General features: G+C 43.3%; 1 protein-coding gene across 2 annotated transcripts in view; it reads left to right on the top strand.

Annotated features, from left to right (window-relative positions):
* The window catches only part of TCF20 (transcription factor 20), a 103,657-nt gene that overhangs the window by 67,920 nt on the left and 13,119 nt on the right, over positions 1-22,618 (top strand). For both annotated transcript variants that reach the window (XM_077831064.1, XM_077831071.1), the window contains exons 3-4: positions 13,632-13,725; positions 22,113-22,162. In XM_077831064.1, the coding sequence (XP_077687190.1) occupies positions 13,632-13,725; positions 22,113-22,162 (144 nt within the window). The remainder of the gene's footprint in view (positions 1-13,631; positions 13,726-22,112; positions 22,163-22,618) is intronic.

Below are 22,618 nucleotides of genomic sequence, written 5' to 3'. Positions count from 1 at the left end.
ATGTGGCAAACGACCTCTCTTACTGAGTGTGGTGTTCCCACAATTGTGTATCATCTTATGATATAATTTCTGTTTGTAAACTTAAGTAACTCTTTCCTATTTTACCAATTCCCTGCCTACCCCACCATTTCCCTTCCTGTCCTTCTTTTCTTTTCCTACCCTCCTTTTCTTGGGTTTCACCATCTGCCATGACTTTACTACCACTTTTATCAGTTTTACCTCTGGAGTGTATTCATGCATGTTAGAGCCTTTGTTCCCTATACCAAGAGTCTGGAATATAGTTTTCTTACCTTTGGAGTATCTTGATAATAAGCTTGATCATGGAAGATGAATGTGAGTTTAAATGGAAATTCCCACCTGTAGTGAATTTTGGCCCTTCTGTTTCCTTTTACAGTTTTGGTCAGCTCTCCTCTTTTTTGCAGACTAAATAATAATAATGTACAGTTGTGTCTATTCTTTACTGGACCTAAACACAGCAGAAACACAAATAAGGTGCTTTTCACTTCTTGTCTTTTTTATTGTTTCTTTTGCTTTTTATGGTAAAAGGTGCTTGTACAGCAGTTCTGAAGTAAATTTAAAAATGATTTTACATATAAAAGGCCAAATAATAATGAAAAACATATCTGCAAATATGTCCAAAAATTTTCTCTTTCAGAAACAGACAAAAAATCAATCCAATACAGTAATAATGATAGTAACAACAAACATAATCCTGTTATATTATACTTTACTAATACACTGTGATAATGAAATTAAAGTTCTGAGTTTTAACACATCCATTGTGTGGCTCAGACTACTTGCAGAAGTTCAGGAGCTCTTTGAATGGAAAGTCTGCAAGGTCACATGTCTCCTGTGAAACTGGAAGGGAAGCTTCTAGGTTAGCATTAGTGGCTGGCGGTTTCGGTACTTGTTCTTCAGAAAATGCAGTGCACTGAATGTCCTATCACACAGCACAGTAGTAGGAAACAGGGACAAGAAAAGCAAAAGTAATGTTAGTTAGGGGCTTGTAGGTGTCCTCAAGCAGGTACACATTGCTCCAGAAGTCCTGTACTGTAATACTGGGCTGACTGAAGTATGTTTTCATTCTTGCATCATTGCGCATTTGCAGCAGGAGGTACTTGAAATTGCTTAAATCCAAAAAGTCAAAGGAAACAATTGGTCTTGCAATGCAGTTAGTTTGCAGCCAAAAAAACCTGAACCAGAATTGCTGAATGGGTCGGTCATAAAGGTATACTGACAGAAAAAGTTTCTCTCACTGAAATGATTTTTCAGGATCCTCCGAAAGGATACTCAGGTATTTGGTTATAGCTAAGCTGACCTTTTGCTGCACTTTCTCATCCTGATAGATGAGAAACTGATTAAGCACTTAAAAAAACTGGCAAGTCCTTTTCCTCTTCTAGGTGCTGGACAATGTCAGTGATTGTCATTCTGAATGTATTAATTACCTTAATGCTGTCAAATATCGTTAGCTGAGGTTTCTGAAGTTCCAGATTCAAGGAAGCAAGCTTTGGTAAAAACTCTTTCAAAAAGAGAAAATGACCATGTACTTCTGGATATTGTAGCTTTTGGGACAGTTCTGGGGAAACTGTTCAAAACCTCAACAAGCTCTTTCCGGAGCTCAAATGGTCTTTGTACACTGTAATTAAAATGAAGCCATGGGACCAGGTTGTAATTCAGCAGCACCTTGTGTGTTTCGCAGCTCATTTTGCACAGAGTTGTGAATCTCCCTTTATCAGTGCTGCTGGTGTTGAGCACGTTGATGCACTTTTTCACTACAGAGTCAACCTCGTCCATACTTTCGATTGAAGCCTTTCTGACAAGTACTTCTTGGGGGGCAAAACAGTGAAACAAAAAGGGTTTGCATGCATTTTTCTTGGTAGCAGTTCAGCACCCCTGCTTGTGCAGTTTGCACAGTTGCTGCCCCATCAGCTGTCAGGCCACACAGGTTGTCAAAAAGGTAATGCGGCACTCCTCCATTCTCACCTGAACAACTGAAAAATGTGTTTGCCAGTTGGCCTAGCACTAAGGCTCATCTGACATAAAACGCCTTCCAAATAACAGGGCGATCACAGTCAAAAAAGAGAATAAATATGATTCCCTTGGGACATCCAGGCTCTCATCCAAGCACAGGCTGTAGAAAGCTGCAACTTTTTCAGCTATTTCATTTTGTAGAAAATTTGCCTGATCTCTTGTGCTCCTCTGTAACGTGTCGTTTCTCAGTAGTATCTCTCTGAAAATTGTATTTTCTGCTTACACGGCCAAAGCAATTTTCATCACAAGTTCTCAGTTGCTAAATGCTTTCCTTGTTTTCCCCAAAGGTAGTGCAACTTTAAAAGTAGCCATCTGTATCTGATCCACTTTATTCAAAAAAATCTCTGAGCCATCGCTGTTGTATTCTGAGCTCGGTTTTTGCATCATGTAACAGTTCGCGCCTCTGAAATTCACTGTGGTAGTTCTGTTCAACAGCCCCTGCATGAGTGCTATCGTGACATTGCGTTGCGTAAATTTTAATTTGAAAAATTTATTTCTTACAAACAGCACACACTGCAACCTGTGTGGAAATGGAAATGGATAACTTCAGAAACATAAGAAACTACCTTTCCCACTTGTCCTGAAATGTTTGTTTTTCTTCCTTCCACATTCTGCTTTTCTTAGAAGCAGGTGGCTTCTCCAGAGCCATCTCTGTATCACATTCAGGGTCGTGTTCTGGCACTGACTTTTTTAAAAACTTTCCGATATCAATTTATGTTTTTAACTCTTTCACCTTCTGCTAAGAACAATCTCAATTTACCCAGACACCATGCAATGATGTTGGCCAATAGTTGCTTATGGTGCTATAGAAGCATGCGATGTAAGCATAGTGGTTAGCCAATGAATATGCTTTGTGACTTGAAAAAAACTGCACCTATGTAGTTTAGCTCTGCCTGTGCTGTATTAATATTTAGAAGGGAATGAGTGTGAATTATGATTTATGGCAATTACAAGGCAACTTTAAAACATAATATCTCAGCGATTCTTGGGATGCTTTGACGCATAAGCATAGTTTGACTTCTGTATTTGGGGAGCAGGTCGGGGGGGATTTAACCTGGGCCAGCCTTACAGGTGAATGATGTGGGTGACTGCCCAGGACACTGTGGTTGGGGGGCACTGTGGTCAAGAGGCAAGGAGTGGGGTGGGCCTGGGGTGTGAGGCTGCAGAATGAAGCTTAGCGGGGGAAGGTAGCAGGGAGTGGGGAGTCAGAGGGGGTCAAGGGTGCCAAAATACAAGTTTGCCCATAGTGCTATTTTGTCTAATGCTGGCCCCAGGGCTGAAGGCCAAGCCCCTCTGCCCACAGAAGGTGGGTCAGGAACTTACAAACTGTCTGCTGAGTCCAAAGTTCCTTCAGCATTATGCCCCACCTGTCTCCAGAGGTGCTGCCCGGAGACCTTCAGGAGGCTGTGCAGTGCAGGGTGCTGACCCTTGCTGATGGTGCCAGCAAACACCAAGGCGGCGCATCTAGGATCAACAGCTGGGTGCTTCTGGGTGGGGCTACTGGTTTACCTCCTACCAACCCCCCACTGCCCAGGAGGCTGTTGTGGACACACACAAATAGGCTGGTGGCTGCATTTGAGAAACACTGATCTAGATGTTCACTAGCCTTTTTCTTAATCAAATTCTTGTGCTGGCTGTGGTGAGATTTAACAGTTAAGTTTCTGGGTCTGTTACCGACCCTGATGGCGGTAGGGAGGGAGGATAAAGCCCTGTATGCATTGTCTATTTTCCCCCCTTCCACAGAGCTCAAATTTAATATGTCCTTAATCAACAATTGTACGTATTGAATAGCATTTCCATTTCAGCTTTTTCAGGCACCCCTTTCATTCTAATACTACTTCTTTCCCTTTTCCACATCATCCATTTTGAGCTGCAGCTGTCTTTCTGCTCCAGCAGCCTTATGCAGCACGGCAGCTCTGAGTCTGCCTGCTGCTTCTCCCATTCCACTTTACAGCACAGTAGTTCTGTCCGCTAAATCAGTGACTATCTTTTTAATTGCTGAAATCTTGGAAACTAAATCAGTCCTTAATTTCTTCAATTCAGAGTTACCCTCTGATTCTGCTTGAGCCCAGGTGAAAATACTTGTTTACAGCTCCCATCCTCTAAAAACAAGGCCTTTCCAAAGTCTTTCTCATCCCTCCCCGCGCCCCCACTCAATACCTCTTAACAACGACCTCCCAAAATCATTCCACCTCCGTTCCCCCAATATTTCTTTAACAATAACTCTTCACCTTTTCATGGGGCAGCAGTTGTTTGCTCATTATTCCCTCTTAGCTGGCTGTGATGAAGCCTCTCTTCATAGTCTGCTTCCCTGGGAACAGGACGCTGCTGCTACGTCTGTTGTCATTCCAGCTTCACAGAGGGTAGCTGGAGAGAGGATGACTCTAGCCAGCCTGCCAACTGACTAACCAGAAGTAACCAAAAGAAGACCTCCCCCCATGATTATTTTATTATTATTATTATAATTCTAATTATAATTTGACTTAGATGCCTCAGTGTTTTATGCACTGTGCAAACATAGATAAGATACAGCCTCTGTCTTCAGTAGCTTACAGTTTAAAAAGACAAGACAGAGGGTGGAGTAAAGGGATATATCACACCTAGTGAAGGTGTATATCCATCATGTTAGTGCCACAAGTTTTTGTATTATAACAGTGGTGGGAGAGGAGGGAAAAATGAAGGGATAGCTAAAAGGAAGAACAGAGGAAGTGAGGAGAGGATAGTGAGGGGACCAAACGATGGTGATAGAAGGGAGGAAAGTTATTTGGAGCGGGGCATGGAGGGCATCTGGAGTGAAACTAAGAGTCTGAGGGCGGGGCCAGGATTAAGCAGCCAATCATCTGAGAAGAAAGCATTTCAGGGTAAAAACTGTGAAAAGCATAGTTTGACATCAGTGGAGGTGCCTGCTTAAACTACTTCTGTAGATGATCCCCAGCCGCTGGTGGAAAGTGTAGATGAGGAATCAACTGAGAAGCACCAGCTTGCAAGGCAGAATCAAAGAAATCACTCTTTCTGATTCCCCTCCACCCTCTGGGCTCAGTTCCTTAATTTTTCTCACCTTCTTCACTGGGGCCCCCACTAAGTTGTCAGCTCAGCATTTTGCCTGCTAGCATGGAGGCAAAGGGAAGCAGCTTTTTGCCTGATCCTCTTCTCTGGCAGCTAGGATCACTTCAGAAGACAAAAGTATTGTACCTGGTTAGGAAGAGGAAGGTGGCCAGAAGGCCCAGGGCAGGATCTTTTGGTTTGTAACCTGTATGTAGAGGTGCGACAAAGTATTTTTGACAAATAAGATGGAAGCAGAGGGGGTGTGTATGTGTATGTGCAGGCATAACCCCTTCTACCACAGTCAAAGCCACTTCACTTAATAGTGGAAGAACCCAAATTGCAGGAAAAATTAGTATCGGGTAGTTCCTAATTTGAAATATTGAATGAAACAGAGCAGAACTCTGGTGATTCTGCAGTACAGTGGGTCTCAACCTTTTCACACTACTGTACCCCTGAGCAGTGGTGAGCTGGAGCCGGTTCGCACTGGTTCACTAGAACCGGTTGTTAAATTTAGGGTTCTAAAAGGGCTTCTAAATTTAATAACGGGCCAAAAGTGGCGCCTTAGGCACTGACTCAGTGGGTGCTCCGGCGCTGGAGCACCCATGGGGAAAATTTGATGGGTGCAGAGCACCCACCGGCAGCTCCCTGCCCTGCCCCATGCCCGGCCCTAGCTCGCCTCCGCCTCCTCCCCTGAACGCGCCGCCCCGCCCCGCTCTGCTTCTCTTCCCCCCACCCCATCCCAGCTTCCTGCGAATCAGCTCTTCGTGCGGGAAGCCGGGGGGCTGAGAAGCAAGTGGCGGCTTCGCGCTCAGGCCCAGGGAGGCAGAGGTGGAGCGGAGGTGAGCTGGGGGGGGGAGGGGGGTTAGGAGGGCCGCCCGTGCCACAGCAGGTAACCCGGCGGGGGGTGGGATGCATGCAGGGGAACCGCTCCCCGCCCCAGCTCACCTCCGTCTCCCTGGGCCTGAGCGCGAAGCTGCTGCTTGCTTCTCAGCCCTCCCAGGCTTCCCTCACGAACAGCTGATTCGCAGGAAGCTGGGGCGGGGAGGCGGAGAAGCAGAGCGGGGCGGCGCTTGCAGGGTAGGAGGCGGCGCGGAGGTGAGGTGAACTGGGGCCGGTTGCGGGGCGGGGAGCTGCTGGTGGGTACTCTGCACCCACCAAATTTTCCCCGTGGGTGCTCCAGCCCCAGACACCCACAGAGTTGGTGCCTAAGGCACCACTTTTGATGTGATCAGTGGGGGGAGTGGCCGCTCCCCTGGCTCCCTCCCTAGCTACACTCCCCTGCTCCAAGGACCCAGAGGGACCTGCTGGATGCTTCCTGGGAGCTCCCCCAGGTAAGCACCTCCGGGACTCCCCACCACGCCTCCTGGCAGGTCCCTCTGGCTCTTAGGGGAGGGATGGGCACCCACTATGGTGGCCCACGAGACCCTCCTGCCCAGTTCTGGGGGCAGTCAGGGGACAGGGGAGGGGGGTGGATGGGGCAGGGGTCTGGGGGGGTGCATCAAAGAATGCGGGGGGCGGGGATGGGGCAGGGGTCCCCGGGGGGACGGGAATGGGCCACGACCTCCTCGTGGGGTGAGGAGGGAACCTGTTGTTAATATTTTGGCAGCTCATCACTGCCCCTGAGTCTGATTTGTCTTGAGTCCCTCAAGTTTCACCTCACTCAAAAACTAGTTGCTTACAAAATCAGACATAAAAATACAGAGGTGTCACAGCACATTATTACTGAAAAATTGCTTACTTTCTCATTTTGTCTGTATGAAATTTTAGTTGGTACTGACTTTACTAGTGCTTTTTATGTATATGGCCCGTTGTAAAACTAGGCAGATATCTAGATGAGTTGATGTACCTCCCAGAGGTATGCGTACCCTTGGTTGAAAACTGCTACTATATTTGTCACCCTGTTGTTCACACTTCCAGATTGTGTGTTACTTCACATTGTCAGGTGGAGACTGAGCTGGAGCTAGAAAGAGTCGAGAGCTGTTAATAGCATGGTGAGGGAGAGGGATGTATGTGGCTTTAATATTTGTTATAGCATTGATAACTCAGTTCAAGAGATTGGGGGGTGTCTTTCCCGGATCTAACTCTACCCTCCCTTCAACCTACTCCAGGTGAGACATACTATTTTGTCTGTGTGAAATTTTAGTTGGTACTGACTATTTTGTGATTCTAGCTGGATTGTGGGGGAGAGGCCTGTTAACCAATCATTGCTGCTTTGTATTTGAGCCAAGAGTTGGCTAGATACTTGGCAGTAATTACCATTCATCAGCCCTTCTCCCTGGGAGCCTTGTCCAAGTGCTGGTCTTCAGCTTTTGAGAGCAGAGGTGGTTAAGCAGACTGCCTAATGAGCAATAGGAATTTATCTTCCCTTGAGAGCCTGTGTTCTCTCTCCCTGGCTAAGGATGGCATAATTCCTTTGAAAGTGGCTAGCAAGCTACTACCTGGTGACTGTCCGCAAGATGGGGTTTAAGTGAAAACTTGAACAGAAACTGAAGAGCTTAGTTTGTGGCAGTTTGGCACAATTCATGTGTCTTCCTGTACAAATTCCAGTATTTGTTTATATCTTGTTTTTAGTATTTTTTAAATTGTAAAATGCACATTTTATGTGCTTGTGAAAATGAGGGTGTTAATACTGGCCATAATCAGACATAGTGCAAGCAGGAGCTGTACATACTTACATCTTTCAGTGCGCCTCAGTCCTGACCTGCAGAACCCACTGTTCTTTCAGCTCTCTGTTTCTCCAAGAGGTTGCCAGTCATGGTTTGTGTTTTTTTTATTTGCAGTAATGTCTCTGCAGAATTAGGCTGAAACCATCTAGCCATCTCTATTCACTTACTGCATGTTTAAAATAATCTAGAGGTACTCTGATACCATGTGTATGTGATATAAGAATCTCCCTAATAGAGATTTATGGGTCATTTTATGTCTGTATAAAGTTACAGGTAATCAACTGTATTTAGTCTCTTTCTGATGTATGAAGGGTAGGGAACTGGAAAGAAATGGAGAGTAGTTTGGTGAGTGTATGTGGTTCCTCCACCCTCCCTTGAAAGTAGCAGATGGTTGTGGGTCCCAGGAGATAGTCTAATAACTCCATCTCCTCTGTCAGTGGATTGAGAAAAGCAGCAACATCTGCCAGAGTGGAGACTTGTTCAGCAGCAGCAGAGTGAGCAGTAGATGATCTCTGCCTTGAACAGTCAATGGAATTGCAGTCCATTGGGGAATTGCTGTTGTGGGGGTTGTTGCCGGCAACTTTCGTAATAATCCAGTTGGTCAGGCATAGAAGGGAGATAAAGGGCCGATTCCTGCACTTCGGCCTTCTCACTTTATTGAAATTTCTTACCTCTATTTATCCATCACTAACACAACCTTAGCGTGAAAAAGTTCCTGACCCATTCTGAGCTGGGCTGGTCACGTAACTGAACAAAAAATGGACACATTGAGCATTATGGGAAAGACACATGCTTCAAAGTGCTCTGGGCTTCTGTGATGCTGCAGCACCCTTAGAAGAGCAGGATAGACTGGGCTGCAACTATATAGGGGGGATTGCTACAAAATATAAAGGAATGTTTTGAAAAAGGCAACATACTGTTTTATGGGGTTTTGAAGTTACTTTTTTGTCTGCAGTTAAATCGCACAATACACTCTTCAAAATATTCCATTTAGTTTGAAGATCTCTTTCCACAACTTCAGCTCATTCTCAGCTGTTCCATCTCCTCTGCTCTTATTGATTGTGCTCTGTACAGGAAAGATCATTGTGCGGAAGAATATATGTGGGAATGCCCTCTTTTATTGCTGCAGAGCTATGGCACTTCAAAGGAGCAGGCAAGGGTGGAAGGGCATGTGCCTCAAAGGAATAACACTGGACATTCAGAGCTCCATTCAAGAAGAATGGCTGACTTGGGCTATGCCCTAGTAGAATTATTAGCCTTGGTTGGCCATGTCTAAAAGTGAGAATGGAGGGGGTTGAGGTGGGGGGTGGAAGAGAGCTGTGTGATTCAGGACTCCTGAGGAGGCATTTTGAGCATAACTGCCATGGGTGAAACTAGGACTGGTGTCAGTACTACTTCCGGGGGAATTCTGCACCAAAAAATTAAAAATTCTGGACACGCTATTTTAAAATTCTGCATATTTTATTTGTCAAAATAACACAATATAAATATGCCAGTTTAAATTATTTTGATACTTGCTCACAGGTATTTTGTAATAAATTATGTCTGTAACAATACAGACACACAAGATTCAGGAAATGTTTTTTGACAAATAGATTCCTTACTAGCCATATTAATACAGAACTTTGAGTAATAATTCATTTTAACTACAATCCAGAAACGTATTTCCTGTGCCTCTCAGAAGCAGTCAAAGGCTTGGGGGAGTCAGGGGTAACGGGGGAGCTGAGGGAGAGGTAAGTAATTGCTGGGAAGAAGCCTGGGTGTGAACTTGGAGGGGTGTGGGTAGAAGTAGTATGGAACAGTTGGGTTTTTTGGGGTGGGGGATTGTTAGGGAGCCTCCCCCATGCAGACCCTGGCTGACCCCTAGCCTTTCTCATTCAGTCAAACACATCTGCCCCTGTCCCCATGTGTCCCTACTCCCCCACTGAGCCACCCTGCCCCATGTGGTTCTGTACCCCCCACTCCCATTCATACCCCATCCCAGTCTGTCCTCACCCACTAGCCCTTCTAAGCCCCAGTCTATGACACCACCACCCCCCCAGCAGCACCATGTGCCCCACACTGTCTTCCCTTCCCAATATCCTGTGCCTCCTGATCTGGCCCTATGGGCAGGGCGCTGTGAGGGATGCAGCCTCTTCTCTTCCCTATCCACAGCGGGGGCTGCTCTTGCCTGGGTGTGGCTGCTCTCTCTTCTGGTGCTACAGCAGCCTTCAGTGGGCAAAAGGGGTAACTGCAGTACCTCTCCAGCAGAATGTATTTTCTGTGGAGAAAAAAAAATTATGCACTAGACATGAATTCTGTGCATGCACAGTAGTGCAGAATGCCCCCAGGAGTACAGTACATATGATTCTCCTGTGGTTGACTTGATAGTTTGCCAGAAAAAGCCATTTGCTACATGTTGAGGCTGGTTATAGTCCCATGAGTAAGTGAATTACAAAACTTGCCTAGAGGTCCAAGCACTTAGATATAGAATTAAAGTTCTAGAATTTTTACCTTTGGCAACCAGGTACTTTTTCTTTTTCTGACAAGTAAAAGTAAGTTAGTTGGCTTTTTTATCCTGGACCTCAAGGACATTTTCTTATGTCATAAATATTGTACTAGTTTTTCATGATTGGGAGTTGCTGCTTAAAAGACACCCAGGAGTTGATTTAGTTAAGGATACTGCAGATCAGGATTAAGGAGCACTGGCATAAGTGAGAAGACTGGATTTGTACAAGTCATGAGAACTGGCATCTCGGACTTTCCCGTTTATTACATCTGCTTTGATTCAAAGAGGCACCTGGCATATGGTTGGAGCTGATTTTGCTTTTATACTCAGTCATTTACATGTTAAACTACATCCTTCATTGTCTGCATGGCATGGTGTGGAGAGCAGTGAATACCTTTGTCAATTTTTTTCCTGATTTTTTTTTTTAAAAGGGTGTTATACTATAACCCCCTGCTTACTATAGAGACAGGAACTTTTCTGTGGATCAGATCTGAGACTTACTTGGAAATAAAAGACCAGTTTTAGATCTGTATCTATATATAGTCTGCGTTCAAAAAACAAATTTGTTACGGTCCAAATTTCAGGTGATTCTGACCAATTGTTCAAGCACTTATTTTTGTAATGCTTTTTGCCACATTTTATCTCTAAAACTGAATTTCCTGTGTTTGTTATGGGTTTATTTTTCATAACCATAGTGTTCTTGCAGGTATTGGGGTGGATTTTTTTGTTGTGGTGGTGCTTTCAACCTTAAATGGAATCTGTGCTAGCCACATGACTGGTCCTTTTATAAAGAAGGGAAATTTTAGCCTGTCAGAAACAAGCTTTCTTCAAAAGCTTACATTAGTTTATGCTTTTGAAAAACACTTCCTTTACTTATAAAGTTGCTCTCTGAATGAAATACACAGTAGGCCTAATTCTCTAAAGCCATTAAGGCTGCAGTAAGTCAGTGAATAGCTCACACTCTGTTGCATTCACACCCATCTGATAAAACGATTAAATATATGAACCAGTTGAGATATTAGGAATAAATAATGGAAATTAAAAATGGTCATCAGATAAGTTCTCACACTCTGAAAATAAATGTAAAAAAATTAATTGTGTGACTAATTGCACTGTTAAACAATAATAGAATACCATTTATTTAAATATTTTTGGATGTTTTTTACATTTTCAAATATTGATTTCAGTTACAATACAGAATACAAAGTGTACAGTCCTCACTTTATATTTATTTTTATTACAAATATTTGCACTGTAAAAAAAATATATATTTTTGAATTCACCTAATACAAGTACTATAGTGCAATCTCTTTATCATGAAAGTTGAACTTACAAATGTAGAATTATGTAAAAAATAAATAACTGAATTAAAAAACAAAACAGTGAAGTGGGCAGCATTATCTGCCATAAATGTAAACAAACTTCTTTGCCTTAGCGATTGGCTGAATGAGAAGTAGGACTGAGTGGACTTGTAGACTCTAAAGTTTTGCTTTGTTTTTTTGGTTACATAACTGCACTCAAAAACAATTTTACATATTTAAGTTGCACTTTCATGATAGAGATTCACTACAGTACTTGTATGAGGTGAATTGAAAAATACTTTTTCTTTTGTTTATCCTTTTTACAGTGCAAATATTTGTAATAAAAATAATATAAAGTGAGCACTGTACACTTTTTATTCTGTATTGTAATTCAAATCAATATATTTGAAAATGTAGGAAAAAATCCAAAATATTTAATAAATTTCAACTGGTATTCTATTGTTTAACAATAGGATTAAAACTGCGATTATTCGTGATTAAATTTTTAAATCGCAGTTAATTTTTTTGAGTTAATCACATGAGTTAACTGCAATTAATCAACAGCCCTAGTACAGTAACTCCTCACTTAATGTTGTAGTTATGTTCCTGAAAAATGCAACTTTAAGAGAAACTACGTTAAGCAAATCTAATTTCCCCATAGGGAAATTCGTTTTTGCCAGACAAAAGGCATTATATACATATACAGTATAAGTTTTTTAAACAATTTTAAACAAGCAATTTAATACAGGTGCTGTACTGTAGTTGGGAGTTGCCCCCGCTTTACCCCACACAGGCACAGCCCACTGCAGACAATGAGACAGGCAAGGAGGCTGAAGGTACTACTGTAGGCTAGGAAGCACCTTGCGCAGCTGCAGGGGCAGTTTCTCCTACTGTGCAAGCACAGGCACCAACTTTGCAAGGGGCTCAACCCCCGACTCTGCCCCTGGCCCACCCACTCCACCCCTTCCCCCAAACCCCCACCCTTGCCCCGCCTCTTCCCATGCCGCTCCACCTCCTCCCTAGAGCATGCTCCTCCCCCAGACCTCCTGAATGCCGCAAAACACCTGATTGCTGTGGGCAGGAGGCAGGGGATGGGGGAGGCTGCATGCCGCCGCCGCCTCCTCCTCCCCTGCCCCAGCCTCCTGAATGCCTCAAGCCGGCTGATTGCCATGAGCAGGAGGAAGGCACTGATCCGCAGGATGCGCCGGCAGGTGGGAGGCGCTGGGGTGCGCTGTTACAAGTTGTGCAATTCTCTCTTATAAAGTCGCTGCTCTTCTGGAGAATCCTGCAAGCCGTGGACAAAGCAGGCGGCCAAACAAGGGAACATTGCCCAACTTTAAACGAGCGTGTTTTGTTATGGAGCAGGGACGTAACATCGAAATAACGTTAAGCGGGAGGAAGTTAAGTGAGGAGTTACTGTACCAACATCTTTGTATCATTGAAGGCCTTTATTTTGGAGACATGCCATTCTTGTGACATTGCTGTTTTTTCCCCAGTGGCATTTCCCTTAGCACCAGGTATACCTCGTCTTTATCTTGTGTGACAAAATGCTCAGGTTGGCCTCAGTCCTCTTGGATTGACATGTCAGTGGTAATGAAGATTTGGCCAGATGAATCAGGTAGTGATTTTTATACCAACTGGGGCCCCTAATCCATTCTCTGTACTGCTAATTCTCATTTTAAAGTTGCCACAGACACATTCAAGTCTTCATACTGCAATTCCAGTGCTGAGGTCATCATTGTGTTCTGAAAGAATGGTGTCCTAGTAGGTGCAAGGAATGTTGAAAGTTCTGTTAATCTGGTAGAGCCGTCTGCTGTTTGACAGTACATTAAGTCCAGGTACCACTGCTGTGCAAAAGTATGTTGTTCGAAAAACCTCTTTGTTTTACCTACTGGATGGTGGGACCCATTATTTGATGTTTAAAGGGGATGTAATCTAAAGAGTGATCTTTGGGACCTGGTGGTTCTTGATACATTTTGAGAAAGTAGTGCCTGAAACTGCTGAAGTTTGTGTGGTGGAAATACCAGGAAAAGGTGTGTGGAGGGAGGAGATAGAGGGCTCACCAATTTGCTAATATTTCTATCTTTCCATCCCTTTCAGAAATGTTCCCACTGCCAGGAGCCAGGAGCCACCTTAGGCTGCTACAACAAAGGTTGCTCCTTCCGATACCATTACCCGTGTGCCATTGATGCAGGTAAGAACAAATAAGATTAATAATATCTTACACTTATAGGACACATATTGCCCCCAAAGTATCCCAGAGCACTTTACAAACTGCTGTACTCTGAGTCTCGTAACCCACCATGGGAATACAGTAATGGAAGGGGTGGAGCATGGCAGCTGATAAAACAGTGCGCAGTAGCACTTTGGAACAAGTTGGATTGAGAAATGTAGAAGAATCTTCTTGAAACGGCAGAAGGAATTTTAAATTTATAGAATGCAGCTAAAAAACCTGGAATTTAGCCAAGACATGGGAGATAAACCCCCTTTCCCTGTGAAAAATGTACAGGCTGTTCAAGGACTCCCAATCATCAGAACCTCTGATTTTTCATGTCTTCTGAAGAACAGCACCTCCTGCAATGACATGCTCCTTAACAGTACAATTGGGCATTAGCCCAGTAGATTCCAAATGGAAAGTGTCACCTGCTGAGTCATAAACACCACTTCAGCAGCACCTCATTTGTGCACACACAAGTCTCTTATCCAAGCACTGACATTGCTCAGTTCTGGTCAGCTATGAAATATCAGCCTGGGTGGTATAGCTTTTAGAGGAGGTGCTTCTTTTGCTCAGTGATCAGAGTACTAGCGCTATCTGTGAGTGCAGTTGTCCTTATGACTGTAGTGTCTGGTGTAAACGTAGATTATTTAGAACAGTGGTTCTCAACCAGTGGTCCAGGGACGTCGGGGGAGGGGGCAGGTTAGAGGAAGTCTGCCAAAATAAACCAGAGAGCAGGGTTGGTGTTAGACTCACTGGGGCCTAAGGCAGAAGACCGAAGCCAAAGTCCAAGCAGCTTAACTTTGCTGGGCCCCCTGTGGCATGGGGCCCTGGGCAATTGCCCTGCTTGCTATCCCCTACCACTGGCCCTTGCTTTTAATCTACTGGATATGCAGAAAAACAGTTGTTGTGGCAGAGGTGGGCTGTGGAGTTTTTATAGCTTGTTGGGGATTATGGGGGGAGATCAGAAGGAAAAAGGTGGAGAACTCCTGATTTAGAAGACAGAAGTAGGGTTGGGCATTTGAATGGTCCAAAAGTTATTTATCAAATATTTTAAAGCACTAATTTATTAGAACAGTAAGAATGGTAATGAAGAAGAGTCAGACCTTATGGTCTCCAGTAGACTTGCCCTTAGATACATATGCTTAATTATAAGAAACAAGTTACTTAACTGAGTTATTTTAACTCGGATAAATGCAAAACAGTATTAAATGAAGTTGTAAAAAAATGAAGGAAGGGCGCCATGATTCAATCAAAAAGGTAAGCCACTGCCTACATCAGGGCATTCTTGCTGGAATATTTGACGATATTTGACCAAGGTCAAACAATAGGTAGTCAACTGACTTTATTTGACTGATTGACCAGCTTGCCAAACCTATACAGGATATTTCGTTGCAGGGGAAGGGGTGAATTTCCTGAACTTCATATCTTCCTGTGTATGACTGTACAGCACCTAGCACAATAGGGCCCCAACCTATCGGTCCTCTATGTGCTACCACAACGTAAATGCTAAATAATAAAACAGAATTAAAATTGCCGTGGAATTCAGGGTTGTTTGACATTGAATTTGATCCAGTTATGCTACACAGTAGATGAGGCCTTGACACACACTTTAAAATTACACACCAAAAAACTATGTTAAAAGGACTTTTTTAAGATTACAGAGTCAAGCAGTCAGGAAATGCCTGAAATAAATTGCCTGTGCAATCATAATGCAGCTCCTTTGTGCATATGCATTATGATACAATATTTATTTTCGAGACCATACTGTTTTTTTCCACAGGACCCCTACCTTATTCAGTGCACAGAATTTATGGTGCTCATTTAATGAGTAGCTATTCAATATTATGACAGGTTTCAGAGTAACAGCCGTGTTAGTCTGTATTCGCAGAAAGAAAAGGAGGACTTGTGGCATCTTAGAGACTAACCAGTTTATTTGAGCGTAAGCTTTCGTGAGCTACAGCTCACTTCATCGGATGCATACTGTGGAAAATACAGAAGATGTTTTTATACACACATACAAAAAGAAGGATTCTAGGTGGACTCCTCCTGAAGGTCAAGACAGCAGACTGGACTTCTACATAGAGTGCTTCCGCCGATGTGCATGGGCTGAAATTGTGGAAAAGCAGCATCACTTGCCCCACAACCTCAGCCGTGCAGAACACAATGCCATCCACAGCCTCAGAAACCACTCTGACATCATAATCAAAAAGGCTGACAAAGGAGGTGCTGTTGTCGTCATGAATAGGTCGGAATATGAACAAGAGGCTGCTCGGCAGCTCTCCAACACCACTTTCTACAAGCCGTTACCCTCTGATCCCACTGAGAGTTACCAAAAGAAACTACAGCATTTGCTCAAGAAACTCCCTGAAAAAGCACAAGAACAAACCCGCACAGACACACACCCCTGGAACCCCGACTTGGAATATTCTATCTTCTACCCAAGATCCATAAACCTGGAAATCCTGGGCGCCCCATCATCTCAGGCATTGGCACTCTAACAGCAGGATTGTCTGGCTATGTAGACTCCCTCCGCAGGCCCTACGCTACCAGCACTCCCAGCTACCTTCGAGACACCACTGACTTCCTGAGGAAACTACAATCCATCGGTGATCTTCCTGATAACACCATCCTGGCCACTATGGATGTAGAAGCCCTCTACACCAACATTCCACACAAAGATGGACTACAAGCCGTCAAGAACACTATCCCCGATAATGTCACGGCTAACCTGGTGGCTGAACTTTGTGACTTTGTCCTTACCCATAACTATTTTACATTTGGGGACAATGTATACCTTCAGATCAGCGGCACTGCTATGGGTACCTGCATGGCCCCACAGTATACCAACATTTTTATGGCTGACTTAGAACAACGCTTCCTCAGCTCTCGTCCCCTAACGCCCCTACTCTACTTGCGTTATATTGATGACATCTTCATCATCTGGACCCATGGAAAAGAAGCCCTTGAGGAATTCCACCAATTCAACAATTTCCATCCCACCATCAACCTCAGCCTGGTCCAGTCCACACAAGAGATCCACTTTCTGGACACCTCAGTGCTAATAAACGATGGTCACATAAACACCACCCTATACCGGAAACCTACTGACCAATATTCCTACCTACATGCCTCCAGCTTTCACCCTGATCACACCACATGATCCATTATCTACAGCCACACTCTGCGATACAACCGCATTTGCTCCAACCCCTCAGACAGAGACAAACACCTACAAGATCTTTATCAAGCATTCTTACAACTACAATACCCACCTGCGGAAGTGAAGAAACAGATTGATGGAGCCAGAAGAGTTCCCAGAAGTCACCTACTACAGGCCTAACAAAGAAAATAACAGAACGCCACTAGCCATCACCTTCAGATCCCAACTAAAACCCCTCCAACGCATTATCAAGGATCTACAACCTATCCTGAAGGACGACCCAACACTCTCACAAATCTTGGGAGACGGGCCAGTTCTTGCCTACAGACAGCCCCCCAACCTGAAGTGAATACTCACCAGCAACCACACGCCACACAACAGAACCACTACCCCAGGAACCTATCCTTGCAACAAAGCCCGTTGCCAACTGTGCCCACATATCTATTCAGGGGACACCATCACAGGGCCTAATAACATCAGCCACACTATCAGAGGCTCGTTCACCTGCACATCCACCAATGTGATATATGCCATCATGTGCCAGCAATGCCCCTTTGCCTTGTATATTGGTCAGACTGGACAGTCTCTACGTAAAAGAATAAATGGACACAAATCAGATGTCAAGAATTATAACATTCATAAACCAGTCGGAGAACACTTCAATCTCTCTGGTCACGTGATTACAGACATGAAAGTTGCAATATTACAACAGAAAAACTTCAGAAACAGACTCCAAAGAGAGATTGCTGAATTGGAATTAATTTGCAAATTGGATACAATTAACTTAGGCTTGAATAGAGACTGGGAATGGTTGATTCATTATAAAAAGTAATCTATTTCCCCTTGTTTATTCCCCCCCCCCCCCCCCGACTGTTCCTCAGACGTTCTTGTTAAACCCTGGATTTGTGCTGGAAATGGCCCACCTTGATTATCATACACATTGTAAGGAGAGTGATCACTTTAGATAAGCTATTACCAGCAGGAGAGTGGGGTGGAGGGGAGAAAACCTTTTGTAGTGATAAACACCCATTTTTCCATGGTCTGTGTATATAAAAACATCTTCTGTATTTTCCACAGTATGCATCTGATGAAGTGAGCTGTAGCTCACGAAAGCTTATGCTCAAATAAATTGGTTAGTCTCTAAGATGCCACAAGTACTCCTTTTCTTTTTATTCAATATTATGTTTTCTCATTGTTCAGTGTGTGTCTCTAGGCCTTATTGACTGTACACTAGTCAAACTCTGCTCTGCAGACAGAATTATTAATTTTCTCTTGGGTTTTTCTGTGGTGCTCATCCCTGTAGCATGAGTGTTCCACAAATGCTAATGAATTTATGTTCATATCACCCCTGTGAGATGTGGAGTGTTATCCCCATTTTACAGATGGGGAACTAAGGCACAGAGAGATTAAGGTAAAAAATGTCCACTAATTTTGGGTGCCCAATTTGAGATGCCTAGGACATTATGCTTTAGGGTACTCAGCATTTTATGACACTTCATGTGTTCAAAGCATAGCTTGCATTGACATCAGTTGCAGCTGTGGGTTCTCACCCGTTCTTCAGATCAGAGCCCAGTATCTCAAGCTGCGCACTTGGAAAATGAGGAATGCTCAATTACTTGATCATGCGTGAAAAGTCTGGGTTAAGTGGCTTGCCCAGCATCACATAAGAAAATTCTGTGGCAGAGGCAGGTATAGAATTCAGTTTTCCAGGGCAGCATTCAGCTGACCTAACCATGAGTCCATCATCTTTCTTCCTGCTATCCTCTGCCTCTTTCCCTGCACACCTTCCAGCTTCTGCAACATGAAGGAGGGATCCTATAAACAGTCTCCTCCACTACACAACCCTGATTCATCACAGAAGCTGTGCTGTGCTGTGCACTGAATGAACATGGGTTCTGTGGAAAAAATGTCATCATGTAATTTAAAGACTGTCACATAACGCATATGCACAAGAAGGCCAAATTTGGCAGCCTTACTGCTGGCATTTCCTAAAATTTTTAAATATTTCATGTTCTTTTAACATAGTTTTATGTGTAACTTCCTAGATCTTGAAAAAAACAAAATTCCATCATGTGGCATCATAGTGACACCCATATGTTGTTAGCAGGATTGAAATCTAGATCCACCACACACATACTTTCTCTTTGAGCTAACGGGGTAACTGAGAGTAGTGGTAAATTGTCATACTCTCTGTGGACCTGTACTAGAGGGGGATGAGATACCTTGCAAATGGGTTTCACAGATATTTGTAACAGAAGAGGAATGGTGAGACTCTGGAGTCTTGGATTCCATTCCAGGCTCTGTAGGCAAGTGTGCTTTACTGGATATAGAGTCTTCTGCCCATTTCCCCCACAAGTGGTTATTTCTGCTCCATCTCTTCCAGCTAGTCCCTGTCCCAGTCCTGTATCTTCTCCATCCCTGGTTCCTTTTACCAGTTCCATTCTCCTCAGCTAGCCAGTCCCAGTTCCTCCCCTTCTGGTTCCTCAATTGATATGTTTCTTTCCCTCTCTCTGGTTTCCAGTCATCATCCCCAGCCCCCACTGGCTTCTAGTCCAAGTCTCTTTGCCAGCCAGCCCCAATTTCTCACCCAGCTCCTCATCTGATCTGTCTCCCCTCTGCATTATTTGTGTTTTTAAAAAACAATTCTAGGAATATTTTTGGTAACAAGCATGTTTGATTTTTAAACTAAATACTTCCCATCGTTTATAAGTATTTTAGTAGCAGATTAAATTTTGGTATTTGAACTACAGAGAAGAACAAGTGTAGCACAGCTACCTTCCTCCTTTTAGTGTCCGAGCCCATTATCAATAAGCAACAAAAACAGGAATTGAATGCTAATCATAAGACTTTGTACTAATATACTGGATGACTCTTATTTTTATTTCTGGTCCTTATAGCTCAACAGGGGATCAATTTGCTGGGGGATGTCCCTTTAGGATAACAGTTAGTGCTCTGTGCTTCTGCACTGAAGATCAGTTTTCAGTCCTAGATCACTAGCCTGGTCCTGAATAAACCAAGTTTTGCACCACTGTTTCTGATTGGCTCTTGAGGAAGGCACATGGTTAATAAACCTGCTCCAGCCTGTACGTATGAATGCTTTTATATATCCTAACTCAATCTTGTGCTTGATCTCCTTACATACAAAATAATCCTTATCAAAATAAGACATCCTTGTGTGCAAGAGAGCTGAACTCTAGCTCTCCAAATCAAAATTAAACAGTGCCACTTAAATAATTTCTGTGTGAAGATAGGACAAAGACAATGGGGAAATCTAAGTCTGTTGAAAAGGCAAAGAAATTTCTACCCAAATCTGAGGAGGCATTGGAGCATGTTGAACACTTCAAATATTGGGGTGGCATGACTACAAGGAAAGCCAAATCGACATAGAATTGGACTCGTGGCTACTGCTCTAACGACACTCAGCCACATTTAGAGAAGCAAAGGTATTACTATGAAGTATAAAATGAAGTTGCTGCAGTCTCGTCTTCAGCATCTTGCTTTATGCATGGTAGATGTGGATGCTACAGAAACAGAACATCGACACTCTCTGCCTTCAAAGTGAAATGCTACAGGCAATTGCTGCATGTTAGCTATACATTGCACACCACTAAGAAGGAGGTAATCACCCAGATGTACAGCATAACTGAAGTGATATCTGATATCAATAAGATGGTAAAAGGAAACTTGAGTTTGTGGGACATGTGGTTTGGGTGAGTGGAGGAAGAATGGGAGCAAGTTTTGCAGGGACTGGTGCCGAATGCCATGGTCAGGGGGCACCTGTGGTGAGTGTGATTCAACGATGTGGCTGACTGGGTGATATGTGGAATGGCATGTTTCACGAGGCTGTGTAAGGACATGTGGAGGAAGATTGCTTGCCCATGACTCCTGTGTGTTGTGTTGTGTTTACTGTTCGTTGTGATGTGACTTTATGGTGCTTTTCACTATGGTAATAATAATAATATGGAAATGGCTATTGTTAACGTTTCATCTGTGTTTAGCTTTCATCTGTTCAGATTTATAAAGAATCACTGACGTCTGAGATAACTTAGTCCTAGAGACATCTCCATGGAAACAGGATTCTTGTTTCTTGAGATTTCGCATCCACTCCCTCTATTTTTTTTTCTTTCCCACCTGGAGTCAAATCCTGATTGTTACATCACAGTTGTCTCCACAGCATCCATATTATGTGATATCACAACAAAGGATATGTACTCTATAAACAGAATAACTAGCAAATGATGAACTCTTAAGGGACAAAAGTCCTCTTTGCTTGCAAATATTCTTTGTGAAGGGTAACAAACCAGAGAGAGAGACAAAGTACAAGGAGATATAAACATAATTGCTTGTTAAAATTATCCTTTGTTGTACATTTTCCCTGACTCTTCCATGCAGGAAAACCTGCTCAAACAAGGTGTGTGGCTGCCTTTTCATCTTCCTCCTTGAACTGACCATAGCTTGATGTATTGTTGTCTTGCTATCTAAAATTACCTCTTGGAGCTGATTTTTAAAGTCTACTTGACTGGGAAATTAAATGTGTTACCTTAGGTCACCAGTTAAAACCCAGGCCAAGTTGGTAGTAAGCAAAAGTTTTTTCCATCTTATGAATAGTCAGTGGCTGTTGTGAAATGAGCTCAGGGTGTCTCTCCCATTCCAGTGTGGAGATCAGCGTCCCTAACCTTTAACACTAATTACCACAGTTGGCATTAATTGGCTCCAATGTTAACATTTATGGTAAAAATGTTAACATTTTTTTCTGCCCCTGATATTGCAGGTACTTTGTGATAAACATGAGGGGAAGTCCCTTTCCTCTGAAACATAAAGCAGGGATAATATGCTAAGATGAGATGAGTGTATCTGGTCTTTCCTGTCTTTGTATTTCTAAGGGTTAGAATCCATGAAGCCAGGAGAGATCTGTGGGTTTGCTCTGACTTTTACTCATTACGCAGCAATGAGGCATTTGGGGAAATTTGGGCTTGGCATATTGATTGCAGTAAGGACAATATCACTCAGGTCTCTTGGTAACTTAATTTACTAAAATATTCCTGAAACCCCTTTCCTCCAAAAAAAAAAAAAAACCCTTCTAGTAATTCTAGAAGAGATCTCTGAATACATCTATCTGAAAGGTATGATGAGTGTACACACATTATGCAAGGTATACTTTTATAAATAAAATAATCAAATTGCTGTCTGTCTTCTCCTCTAGATTGTTTACTAAACGAAGAGAATTTCTCAGTGAGGTGCCCCAAGCACAAGGTAAGAGGAAACCTCTTCCCTGCTAGGTCCATTCAGTGCTATCCTCCACTGGGCTCTGTCTACATTTGTTTTAGTGAAGTAATTTTATACCCAGATAACATGTTTGAGAGGGAGGAGATGCTTTTAGATGAAGCCGTGTGGGTGGGTTGTTCTATGGGGAATGCATTTTTGGGGATGAGTTTCTACCTAGAAGAATACAGATTGCTTAAGAAGATATGTGAAGCCTACTGTATGTCTTTGCTATTTGCTGTCTGGACCTTCAGAGAGACTATATGAAACCCAGCCTAATTCCCTATCTTTTATGGTACAATCAATACACTACTACTTTTTGAGTTCTGTACTGCAACTTTTTGGTGAAGGTTCTTTCTGGGATTTACCAGGAATGCAAGAAGGAAGGAAAAACATCTCATGGAAAAAAATTCACTCAGCTGTGGGAAGCAAGGACTTGCCAGAAAT

The sequence above is a fragment of the Eretmochelys imbricata genome, chromosome 1 (genome assembly GCF_965152235.1).
Source record: "Eretmochelys imbricata isolate rEreImb1 chromosome 1, rEreImb1.hap1, whole genome shotgun sequence".
Taxonomy (NCBI): Eukaryota; Metazoa; Chordata; order Testudines; family Cheloniidae; genus Eretmochelys; species Eretmochelys imbricata.
This window is presented reverse-complemented; position numbering and strand designations above follow the sequence as displayed.